Below are 13,283 nucleotides of genomic sequence, written 5' to 3'. Positions count from 1 at the left end.
AGCAACATACAGAGACGGTCCCTACCCAACAGTGGGCTCACAGTCTAGAAGAGTCTACCAACACACAGTCCACCAACAGTTATACTGTGCTCTCCCAAGCGCTTACTACAGTGCTCGACACCCAGTAAGCACTCAATACCATTCATTCATTCATTCATTCAATCATATTTATCATCATCATCATCAATCGTGTTTATTGAGCGCTTACTGTATGTAGAGCACTGTACTAAGCGCTTGGGAAGTACAAGTCGGCAACATATAGAGATGGTCCCTACCCAACAGTGGGCTCATAGTCTAGAAGAGTCTACCAACACAGTCATACTGTACTCTCCCAAGCGCTTAGTACAGTGCTCGGCACCCAGTAAGCACTCAATACCATTTATTCATTCATTCATTCAATCGTATTTATTGAGCACTTACTGTGTGTACAGCGCTGGACTGAGCGCTTGGGAAGTACAAGTCGGCAACATATAGAGATGGTCCCCTACCCAACAGTGGGCTCATAGTCTAGAAGAGTCTACCAACACAGTTATACTGTACTCTCCCAAGCGCTTAGTACAGTGCTCGGCACCCAGTAAGCATTCAATACCATTTATTCATTCATTCAGTCGTATTTATTGAGCGCTTACTGTGCGCAGAGCACTGGACTGAGCGCTTGGGAAGTACAAGTCAGCAACATACAGAGACGGTCCCTACCCAACAGTGGGCTCACAGTCTAGAAGAGTCTACCAACACACAGTCCACCAACAGTTATACTGTGCTCTCCCAAGCGCTTACTACAGTGCTCGACACCCAGTAAGCACTCAATACCATTTATTCATTCATTCATTCAATCATATTTATCATCATCATCATCAATCGTGTTTATTGAGTGCTTACTGTATGTAGAGCACTGTACTAAGCGCTTGGGAAGTACAAGTCGGCAACATATAGAGATGGTCCCTACCCAACAGTGGGCTCATAGTCTAGAAGAGTCTACCAACACAGTTATACTGTACTCTCCCAAGCGCTTAGTACAGTGCTCGGCACCCAGTAAGCACTCAATACCATTTATTCATTCATTCAATCGTATTTATTGAGCGCTGTGTGTAGAGCACTGGACTGAGCGCTTGGGAAGTCCAAGTTGGCAACATATAGAGATGGTTCCTACCCAACAACGGGCTCACAGTCTAGAAGAGTCCTACTGAGAGCCCACCTCCTCCAGGAGGCCTTCCCAGACTGAGCCCCCTTTTTCCTCTCCCCCTCCCCATCCCCCCACCCTACCTCCTTCCCCTCCCCACAGCACCTGTATATATATAAAGCACCTGTATATATAAGCACTTAGTACAGTGCTCTGCACACAGTAAGCGCTCAATAAATACGATTGATTGATATATTTGTACAGATTACTCTATTTTACTTGTACATATTTACTATCCTATTTATCTTTTAATATGTTTTGTTTTGTTGCCTGTCTCCCCCTTCTAGACTGTGAGCCCGCTGTTGGGTAGCGACCATCTCTCTACGTTGCCAATTCGTCCACCCCAAGCGCTTAGTCCAGTGCTCTGCACACTGTAAGCGCTCAGTAAATATGAATGAATGAATGAATGAATGGGAGAGTCTACCAACACCCAGTAAGCGCTCCATAAATCAATCATATTTATTGCGTACTTACTGTGTGCAGAGCACTGTACTAAGCGCTTGGGAAGTACAGTTGGCAACGTAAAGAGACAGTCCCTACCCAACAGTGGGCTCACAGTCTAAAAATATGATTGAATGAATGAACGAATGGGAGAGTCTACCAACAGTCAGTCCACCAACACAGTTATACTGTACTCTCCCAAGTGCTTAGTATGGTGCTCTGCAACCAGGAAGCGCTCAATACCACTGATTGATTGATTGATAGGGAAGGAGGGAGATGGGTGGCCTCCATCTGTCCGTCTGTAAGCACTCAATAAATATGAATGAATGAATGAATGAATGGGAAAGTCTACCAACACCCGGTAAGCGCTCCATAAATACGATTGAATGAGTGAATGAACGAATGGGAGAGTCTACCAACACCTGGTAAGTGCTCCATAAATACGATTGAATGAATGAATGAACGAATGGGAGAGTCTACCAACAGACAGTCTACCAACATAGTTATACTGTACTCTCCCAAGTGCTTAGTACGGTGCTCTGCAACCAGGAAGCGCTCAATACCACTGATTGACTGATTGATAGGGAAGGAGGGAGGTGGGTGGCCACCCTCCGTCTGTCTGTAAGCGCTCAATAAACATGAATGAATGAATGAATGAATGAATGAATGGGAGAGTCTACCAACACCCGAATGGGAGAGTCTACCAACACCTGGTAAGTGCTCCATAAATACGACTGAATGAGTGAATGAACGAATGGGAGAGTCTACCAACACCCGGTAAGCGCTCCATAAATACGACTGAATGAATGAATGAATGGGAGAGTCTACCACGAGACAGTCTACCAACACAGTTATACTGTACTCTCCCAAGTGCTTAGTACGGTGCTCTGCAACCAGTAAGCGCTCAATACCACTGACTGATTGGGAAGGAGGGAGATGGGTGGCCTCCGTCCGTCCGTAAGCACGCAATAAACATGAATGAATGAATGAATGGGAGAGTCTACCAACACCCAGTAAGGGCTCCATAAATACGACTGAATGAATGAATGAACGAATGGGAGAGTCTACCACCAGTCTACCAGCACAGTTATACTGTACTCTCCCAAGTGCTTAGTACGGTGCTCTGCAACCAGTAAGCGCTCAATACCACTGATGGATTGATAGGGAAGGAGGGAGGTGGGTGGCCTCCGTCTGTCCGTCCGTAAGCGCTCAATAAATATGAATGAATGAATGGGAGAGTCTACCAACACCCGGTAAGTGCTCCATAAATACGATTGAATGAGTGAATGAACGAATGGGAGAGTCTACCAACACCCGGTAAGCGCTCCATAAATACGATTGAATGAATGAATGAACGAATGGGAGAGTCTACCACCAGTCTACCAACAGTTATACTGTACTCTCCCAAGTGCTTAGTACGGTGCTCTGCAACCAGTAAGCGCTCGATACCACTGATTGATTGATTGATAGGGAAGGAGGGAGATGGGTGGCGTCCGTCCGTCGGTCGGTCGGTCGGTCCCCCGGGGCGGGCGCGGACCTGAGCTGAGGACGGGACAGGGGTAGATCTCGCAGTGGTCGCCCCAGCCGGCCCCCAGGGAACAGCAGCATTCCTGCTGGGTGACGTTGGTGGCCAGGACGCTGTCGCAGAAGACGGTGTCGTCGAAGTTCAGGTAGCACTCCTTCTTGTGGTGGGGCAGCTCCACCTCTGCGAGGAGGGCACGGGGGTCAGGCCCCAGGACCCAGACCCCTCCCCACCCCCCCCATCCTCCCTTCAAAGCCCTACTGAGAGCTCACCTCCTCCAGGAGGTCTTCCCACACTCAGCCCCCTCCTTCCCCTCCCCATCCCCTGCCATACCTCCATCCCCTCCCCACAGCACCTGGATATATGGATATATGTTTGTTCACCTCCTCCAGGAGGCCTTCCCAGACTGAGCCCCCTCCTTCCTCTCCCCCTTCCCATCCCCTCCGCCTTACCTCCTTCCCCTCCCCACACCACCTGTATATATGTTTGTATACTCTATTTATTTGTACATATTTATTCTATATATTTTATTTGGTTAATATGTTTTGTTTTGTCGTCCGTCTCCCCCCTCCTAGACTGTGAGCCCGCTGGTGGGTAGGGACCGTCTCTATGTGTTGCCGACTTGTCCTTCCCAAGCGCTCAGTCCAGTGCTCTGCACACAGTAAGCGCTCAATAAATACGATTGAATGAATGAATTTATTACTCTATTTTACTTGTACATATTTATTCTATTTACTTTATTTGGTTAATATGTTTTGTTTTGTCGGCCGTCTCCCCCTCCTAGACTGTGAGCCCGCTGTTGGGTAGGGACCGTCTCTATGTGTTGCCGACTTGTCCTTCCCAAGCGCTTAGTCCACTGCTCTGCACACAGTAAGCGCTCAATAAATACAATTGAATGAATGAATGAATTTATTACTCTATTTATTTTACTTGTACGTATTTATTCTATTTATTTTATTTGGTTAAGATGTTTTGTTTTGTTGTCCATCTCCCCTTTCTAGACTGTGAGCCCACTGTTGGGTAGGGACTGTCTCTAGATGTTGCCAACTTGTCCTTCCCAAGCACTTAGTCCAGTGCTCTGCACACAGTAAGCGCTCAATAAATACAACTGAATGAATTAATTTATTACTCTATTTATTTTACTTGTACATATTTATTCCATTTATTTTATTTGGTTAATAAGTTTTGTTTTGTCGTCCGTCTCCCCCTTCTAGATGGTGAGCCCGCTGTTGGGTAGGGACCGTCTCTATGTGTTGCCGACTTGTCCTTCCCAAACACTTAGTCCAGTGCTCTGCACACAGTAAGCGCTCAATAAATACGACTGAATGAATGAATGAATTTATTACTCTATTTTACTTGTACATATTTATTCTATTTATTTTATTTGGTTAAGATGTTTTGTTTTGTCGTCCGTCTCCCCCTTCTAGACTGTGAGCCCGCTGCTGGGTAGGGACCGTCTCTATGTGTTGCCGACTTGTCCTTCCCAAGCGCTTAGTCCAGTGCTCTGCACACAGTAAGCGCTCAATAAATATGATTGAATGAATTTATTACTCTATTTTACTTTTACATATTTATTCTATTTATTTTATTTGGTTAAGATGTTTTGTTTTGTCGTCCGTCTCCCCCTTCTAGACTGTGAGCCCGCTGCTGGGTAGGGACCGTCTCTATGTGTTGCCGACTTGTACTTCCCAAGTGCTTAGTACAGTGCTCTGCACGCAGTAAGCGCTCACTAAATACGATTGAATGAAGGAATGAAAGAGCCGGCCCACTCACCCTCGCAGCCGTGCCGGTCCGGGGTCGGGGCGAAGCCCTCGTCGCAGACGCAGGCGTAGGAGCCGTGCAGGTTGTCACAGGCCCCGTGGGGCAGGCAGAGGCCGGGGTCCTGACTGCATTCGTCGATGTCTGAGAGAAGGAGGAGGCGATCGAGGACCGACGCTAGGCTGGACAACCGGGCCCCCCCTCTCCTCCGTCCGCCTAATGGCCACGGGATCTGAGAAGCAGCGTGGCTCCGTGGAAAGAACCCGGGCTTCGGAGTCAGAGGTCATGGGTTCCAATCCCGGCTCCACCAACTGTCAGCTGGGTGACTTCAAGTCGCTTCACTTCTCTGGGCCTCAGTTGGAAAATGGGGATTTCAATCGTACTTATTAATAATAACTAGGCTGGACAACCAAGCCCCCTTCCCCTCCGCCTGCCTAACGGCCACGGGATTTGAGAAGCAGCGTGGCTCGGTGGAAAGAACCCGGGCTTTGGAGTCAGAGGTCATGGGTTCCAATCCCGGCTCCACCAACTGTCAGCTGGGTGACCAAGTCGCTTCACTTCTCTGGGCCTCCGTTGGAAAATGGGGATTTCAATCGTGTTTATTAATAACTAGGCTGGACAATCAAGCCCCCCTCCCCTCCGCCCGGCTAACGGCCACGGGATCTGAGAAGCAGCGCGGCTCGGTGGAAAGAACCCGGGCTTCGGAGTCAGAGGTCATGGGTTCCAATCCCGGCTCCACCAACTGTCAGCTGGGTGACCAAGTCGCTTCACTTCTCTGGGCCTCAGTTGGAAAATGGGGATTTCAATCGTATTTATTAATAACTAGGCTGGACAATCAAGCCCCCCTCCCCTCCGCCCGGCTAACGGCCACGGGATCTGAGAAGCAGCGTGGCTCGGTGGAAAGAACCCGGGCTTTGGAGTCAGAGGTCATGGGTTCCAATCCCGGCTCCACCAACTGTCAGCTGGGTGACCAAGTCGCTTCACTTCTCTGGGCCTCCGTTGGAAAATGGGGATTTCAATCGTATTTATTAATAACTAGGCTGGACAATCAAGTCCCCTTCCCCTCCGCCTGCCTAACGGCCACGGGATCTGAGAAGCAGCGCGGCTCCGTGGAAAGAACCCGGGCTTTGGAGTCAGAGGTCGTGGGTTCCAATCCCGGCTCCACCAACTGTCAGCTGGGTGACTTCAAGTCGCTTCACTTCTCTGGGCCTCAGTTGGAAAATGGGGATTTCAATCGTACTTATTAATAATAACTAGGCTGGACAACCAAGTCCCCTTCCCCTCCGCCTGCCTAACTGCCACGGGATTTGAGAAGCAGCGTGGCTCCGTGGAAAGAACCCGGGCTTTGGAGTCAGAGGTCATGGGTTCCAATCCCGGCTCCACCAACTGTCAGCTGGGTGACCAAGTCGCTTCACTTCTCTGGGCCTCCGTTGGAAAATGGGGATTTCAATCGTATTTATTAATAATAACTAGGCTGGACAACCAAGCCCCCCTCCCCTCTGCCCGGCTAACGGCCACGGGATTTGAGAAGCAGCGTGGCTCGGTGGAAAGAACCCGGGCTTTGGAGTCAGAGGTCATGGGTTCCAATCCCGGCTCCACCAACTGTCAGCTGGGTGACTTTGGGCAAGTCGCTTCACTTCTCTGGGCCTCAGCTGGAAAAATGGGGATTTCAATCATATTTAATAATAATAATAATAATAATAATGGCATTTATTAAGCGCTTATTATGTGCAAAGCACTGTTCTAAGCGCTGGGGAGGTACAAGGTGATCGGTTGTCCCACAAGGGGGCTCACAGTCTTAATCCCCGTTTTACAGATGAGGGAACTGAGGCCCAGAGAAGTGAAGTGACTTGCCCGAAGTCACCCAGCTGACAAGTGGCAGAGCCGGGATTAGAACCCAGGACCTCTGGCTCCCAAGCCCGGGCTCTTTCCACTGAGCCACACTGCTTCTCTGTACTAAGCGCTTGGGAAGTACAAGTTGGGATGAAGACTGTGAGCTCCCCGTGGGACAACCTGATCACCCTGTAACCTCCCCAGTGCTTAGAACAGTGCTTTGCACATAGTAAGCGCTTAATAAATGCCATCATCATCATTTATTGAGCGCTTACTGTGTGCAGAGCACCGTACTACTACTACTAATAATAATGTTGGCATTTGTTAAACGCTTACTATGTGCAAAACACTGTCCTAAGCGCTGGGGGGGGACACAAAGTGATCAGGTTGTCCCACATGGGCTCACAGTCTTAATCCCCATTTTACAGAAGAGGGAACTGAGGCTCAGAGAAGTGAAGTGACTTGCTCAAGGTCACACAGCTGACATGTGGCGGAGCCGGGATTAGAACCCATGACCTCTGACTCCAAAGCCCATGTTCTTTCCACTGAGCCACGCTGCTTCTCTGTACTAAGCGCTTGGGAGGTACAAGTTGGAAGTACAAGTTGGGATGAAGACTGTGAGCCCCCCGTGGGACAACCTGATCACCTTGTAACCTCCCCAGCGCTTAGAACAGTGCTTTGCACATGGTAAGCGCTTAATAAGTGCCATCATCATCACCATTTAAGCGCTTACTACATGCCAGGCACCGTACTAAGCACTGGGGTGGATACAAGCCAATCGAGTTGGACAGAGTCCCTGTCCCATGTGGGGCTCTCAGTCTCAATCCCCATTTTCCAGATGAGGTCACTGAGGCCCAGAGAAGCAAAGGGATCCGTCCATTCATTCAATCGTATTTATTGAGCGCTTACTGCGTGCAGAGCACTGTACTAAGCACTTGAGCCGGGCAGGTTCTCACGGCCAGGGTCACCCAGAAGAGAAGCAGCGTGGCTCAGCGGAAAAGAGCCCGGGCTTGGGAGTCAGAGGTCACGGGTTCAAATTCCGGCTCTGCTAATTGTCAGCTGTGTGACTTTGGGCAAGTCACTTCACTTCTCTGGGCCTCAGTTCCCTCATCTGGAAAATGGGGATGAAGACTGTGAGCCCCGCGTGGGACAACCTGATCACCTTGTATCCTCCCCAGCGCTTTGAACAGTGCTTTGCACATAGTAAGCGCTTAACAAATGCCACCATCGTTATTATAGAGAAGCAGTGTGGCTCAGTAGAAAGAGCCCGGGCTTTGGAGCCGGAGGTCATGGGTTCAAGTCCCGGCTCCGCCAACTGTCAGCTGGCAGGTCACTTCACTTCCCCCTTTTAGACTGTGAGCCCACTGTTGGGTAGGGACTGCCTCTCTATGTTGCCAACTTGGACTTCCCCAGCGCTTAGTCCAGTGCTCTGCACACGGTAAGCGCTCAATAAATACGATTGATGGATTGATTGATTCTCTGGGCCTCAGTGACCTCATCTGGAAAATGGAGGTTAAGACTGCGAGCCCCCCGTGGGACAGCCTGGGACAGAGAAGCAGCGTGGCTCAGTGGAAAGAGCCCGGGCTTGGGAGTCAGAGGTCATGGGTTCGAATCCCGGCTCTGCCACATGTCTGCTGTGTGACCTTGGGCAAGTCACTTCACTTCTCTGCAAGTCACTTCACTTCTCTGAGCCTCAGTTCCCTCATCTGTAAAAAGGGGATTAAGACTGTGAGCCCCCCGTGGGACAACCTGATCACCTTGTATCCCCCTCCAGCGCTTAGAACGGTGCTTTGCACATAGTAAGCGCTTAACAAATGCAATTATTATATTATCACATTACAGCCTGATCAGCGAGAAGCAGCGCGGCTCAGTGGAAAAGAGCCCGGGCTTTGGAGTCACAGGTCATGGGTTCAAACCCCGGCTCCGCCAATTGTCAGCTGGGTGACTTTGGGCAAGTCACTTCACTTCTCTGGGCCTCAGTTCCCTCATCTGTAAAATGGGGATGAAGACTGTGAGCCCCCCGTGGGACAACCTGATCACCTTGTAACCTCCCCAGCGCTTAGAACAGGGCTTTGCACACAGTAAGCGCTTAATAAATGCCATCATTATTATTATTATCACCTTGTAGCCTCCCCGGCGCTTAGGACGGTGCTTTGCACGTAGTAAGCGCTCAATAAATGCCATCAGTATTGTTCTTACACTGTTATTATTCTGTTATTGTTCTTATAAGTGGCAGGGCAGGGATCGGAAGCGACGACCTCGCGATTCCCAGGCCCGGGATTCCCGGATTCCGTGTACCTTGGCACTTCCTGCCGCCCACCAGCCGGTGCCCGGCGGGACAGAGGCAGCGATAGGAGCCATTGGTGTTGCTGCATTCGCCCCCGATGCAGGCGGCCGGAAAGTCGCATTCGTCGATATCTGCGGGACGGAGTCGGTCACCGTTGGCCCGTCCCGTGAGCCTTCTCCTCCCGCCCTCTCGAACCCAGGCCCGCGGGGCTGGGGGGGTCTACGCTGCAGCCGCCCACCAGCGGGGCCTCCTCCGGGAGTGGGGGGGCATCACGGAGTGCGATGAGAACAATAATTACGGTATTTAAGAGCTTACTGTTCTAAGCGCATATAATAATAATAATAATTGGTATTTGTTAAGCGCTTACTATGTGCAAAGCACTGTTCTAAGCGCATAGCAAGCGCTTAACAAATACCATCATTATTATTATTCATTCATTCATTCTGTAGATATGTATATATGTACATATTTATTACTCTATTTATTTATTTTACTTGTACATATCTATTCTATTTATTTTATTTTGTTAATATGTTTGGTTTTGTTCTCTGTCTCCCCCTTCCCCATCCGCCAAGCTAGCTCTCTTCCTCCCTTCAAGGCCCTACTGAGAGCTCACCTCCTCCAGGAGGCCTTCCCAGATTGAGCCCCTTCCTTCCTCTCCCCCTCGCCCCCTCATCTTACCTCCTTCCCTTCCCCACAGCACCTGTATATATGTATGTACATATTTATTACTCTATTTATTTATTTTACTTGTACCTATCTATTCTATTTATTTTATTTTGTTAGTATGTTTGGTTCTGTTCTCTGTCTCCCCCTTTTAGACTGTGAGCCCACTGTTGGGTAGGGACTGTCTCTAGATGTTGCCAACTTGCATTCATTCATTCAATTGTATTTATTGAGCGCTTACTGTGTGCAGAGCACTGGACTAAGCGCTTGGGAAGTCCAAGTTGGCAACATAGTACAGTGCTCTGCACACAGTAAGCGCTCAGTAAATACGATTGATTGATATTGATTGATTCTAGCCTGTGAGCCCGCTGTTGGGTAGGGACCGTCTCTATATACTTCCCAAGCGCTTAGTACAGTGCTCTGCACATAGTAAGCGCTCAATAAATATGATTGATGATGATGATATGCTGCCAACTTGTACTTCCCAAGCGCTTAGTCCAGTGCTCTGCACACAGTAAGCGCTCAATAAACACGATGGATTGATTGATTGATTCATTCAATCGTATTTATTGAGCGCTTACTGTGTGCAGAGCACTGGACTAAGCGCTTGGGAAGTACACGTTGGCAACATAGCCTGCCCAGGTTGTATAATTATTACAAGGTGATCAGGTTGTCCCACGTGGGGCTCACAGTCTTCATCCCCGTTTTACAGATGAGGGAACCGAGGCCCAGAGAAGCCAAGCGGCTAGCCCAAGGTCACCCAGCAGAGAAGTGGCAGAGGCGGAATTAGAACCCACATCTTCTGAGTCCCAAGCCCAGGCTGTTGCCACTAAAGCCAATGAGTTCCCTCTAGACCGTCAACTCGTTGTGGGCAGGGAACGTGCCCACCAAGCAGCGTAGCTCTGTGGAAAGAGCCCGGGCTTTGGAGTCAGAGGTCATGGGTTCGAATCCCGGCTCTGCCACTTGTCAGCTGTGTGACTTTGGGCAAATCACTTCACTTCTCTGGGCCTCAATTCCCTCATCTGGAAAATGGGGATTAAGACTGTGAGCCCCCTGTGGGACAACCTGATTGCCTTGTAATCTTCCCAGTGCTTAGAACAGTGCTTTGCACATAGAAAGCACTTGATAAATGCTTATTTATGATATCATTATTATTATGATATCATTACGATACCAAATGATATCATTATTATTATAACTCTGTTAGACTGTACTCTCCCAAGTGCTTCGAACAGTGCTCTGCACACACTAACGCTCACTAAATATGACTGATCGATTGACTGACCCGCCGAGGGGAAGCAGCGTGGCTCAGTGGAAGGAGCCTGGGCTTTGGAGTCAGAGGTCATGGGTTCAAATCCCGGCCCTGCCAATTATAAGCTGTGTGACTTTGGGCAAGTCACTTGACTTCTCTGTGCCTCAGTTCCTTCATCTGTAAAACGGGGATGAAGACTGTGAGCCCCCCGTGGGACAACCTGATCACCTTGTAGCCTCCCCAGCACTCAGAACGGTGCTTTGCACATAGCAAGTGCTTAATCAATCAATCAATCAATCGTATTTATTGAGCGCTTACTGTGTGCACAGCACTGTACTAAGCGCTTGGGAAGTACAAGTTGGCAACATATAGGGACAGTCCATACCCAACAGTGGGCTTCATAATTATTATTATTATTATTACTATTATTATTATTATTATAAAGAGCCCGGGCTTGGGAGTCAGAGGTCATGGGTTCGAATCCCGGCTCTGCCACTTGTCAGCTGTGTGACTTGGGGCAAGTTATCATCAATCATATTTACTGAGCGCTTACTGTGTGCAGAGCACTGTACTAAGCACTTGGGAAGTACAAATTGGCAACATATTTAGAGACAGTCCCTACCCAACAGTCGCTTCACTTCTCTCAGTGATCTCATCTGGAAAATGGGGATGAAGACTGTGAGCCCCCCATGGGACAACCCGATCACCTTGTATCCTCCCCAGCGCTTAGAACAGAGCTTTGCACATAGTAAGCGCTTAACAAATGCCATTATTATTATTATTGTTATTGTTATTATTATTATTATTATTATTCTCTCAGTGCCCTCATCTGTAAAATGGGGATGAAGACTGTGAGCCCTCCATGGGGCAACCTGATCACCTTGTATCCTCCTCAGCGCTTAGAACAGTGCTTTGCACATAGTAAGTGCTTAACAAATGCCATTATTATTATTATTATTCTCTCAGTGCCCTCATCTGGAAAATGGGGATGAAGACTGTGAGCCCCCGCCACGGGACAACCTGATCACCTTGTATCCTCCCCAGCGCTTAGAACAGTGCTTTGCACATAGTAAGCGCTTAACAAATGCCATTATTATTATTATTGTTATTATTATTATTATTCTCTCAGTGCCCTCATCTGGAAAATGGGGGTGAAGACTGTGCGCCCCCGCCATGGGACAACCTGATCACCTTGTATCCTCCTCAGCGCTTAGAACAGTGCTTTGCACATAGTAAGTGCTTAACAAATGCCATTATTATTATTATTATTCTCTCAGTGCCCTCATCTGGAAAATGGGGATGAAGACTGTGAGCCCCCGCCACGGGACAACCTGATCACCTTGTATCCTCCCCAGCGCTTAGAACAGTGCTTTGCACATAGTAAGCGCTTAACAAATGCCATTATTATTATTATTGTTATTATTATTATTATTCTCTCAGTGCCCTCATCTGGAAAATGGGGGTGAAGACTGTGAGCCCCTGCCATGGGACAACCTGATCACCTTGTATCCTCCCCAGCGCTTAGAACGGTGCTTTGCACATAGTAAGCGCTTAACAAATGCCATTATTACTATTATCATTATTATTATTATTATTCTCTCAGTGCCCTCATCTGTCAAATGGGGATGAAGACTGTGAGCCCCCCGTGGGACAACCTGATCACCTTGTATCCTCCCCAGCGCTTAGAACAGTGCTTTGCACATAGTAAGCGCTGAACAAATGCCATTATTATTATTATTGTTATTATTATTCTCTCAGTGCCCTCATCTGTCAAATGGGGATGAAGACTGTGAGCCCCCCGTGGGACAACCTGATCACCTTGTATCCTCCCCAGCGCTTAGAACAGTGCTTTGCACATAGTAAGCGCTTAACAAATGCCATTATTATTATTATTATTATTGTTCTCTCAGTGCCCTCATCTGTCAAACGGGGATGAAGACTGTGACCCCCCCACCATGGGACAACCTGATCACCTTGCATCCTCCCCAGCGCTTAGAACAGTGCTTGGCACATAGTAAGCGCTTAACAAATGCTGTTATTATTATTATTACGATTATTAAATAACAGGGGAGGGTCGGTGTGGGTCCCTGCCCACCTTCGCAGAGGCTCCGGTCCCCGGAGAGGTGATAGCCGGCAAGGCACTGGCACTGGAAGGACCCAGGGGTGTTGGCGCAGACCCCGTTTTCGCAGAGGTCACCGGCCTCACACTCGTCCACATCTGGGGAGGGGAGAGAAGAGATGGGAGGAAGCACACGGAGAGCGCTCAATCACTACGGCTGTCTGACGTGTGCGTGTGCGGCGGCGGGTACCAATCAATCTGCGCATCAGGCAGAAACTCCTCACC

The 13,283-nt window shown here is 48.8% G+C and overlaps 1 protein-coding gene across 1 annotated transcript in view; it reads right to left on the bottom strand.

The window, feature by feature from the left end:
• LTBP3 (latent transforming growth factor beta binding protein 3) overlaps positions 1-13,283 on the bottom strand; it is an 84,880-nt gene that overhangs the window by 30,005 nt on the left and 41,592 nt on the right. Inside the window, exons 17-20 of the mRNA XM_038764089.1 lie at positions 13,035-13,157; positions 9,033-9,152; positions 4,917-5,045; positions 3,159-3,326 (exon numbers count right to left, since the gene is read on the bottom strand). Coding sequence (XP_038620017.1) covers positions 3,159-3,326; positions 4,917-5,045; positions 9,033-9,152; positions 13,035-13,157 — 540 coding nt within the window. The remainder of the gene's footprint in view (positions 1-3,158; positions 3,327-4,916; positions 5,046-9,032; positions 9,153-13,034; positions 13,158-13,283) is intronic.

Source organism: Tachyglossus aculeatus, chromosome 22, assembly GCF_015852505.1.
Source record: "Tachyglossus aculeatus isolate mTacAcu1 chromosome 22, mTacAcu1.pri, whole genome shotgun sequence".
In the NCBI taxonomy this organism is placed as follows: domain Eukaryota; kingdom Metazoa; phylum Chordata; class Mammalia; order Monotremata; family Tachyglossidae; genus Tachyglossus; species Tachyglossus aculeatus.
This window is presented reverse-complemented; position numbering and strand designations above follow the sequence as displayed.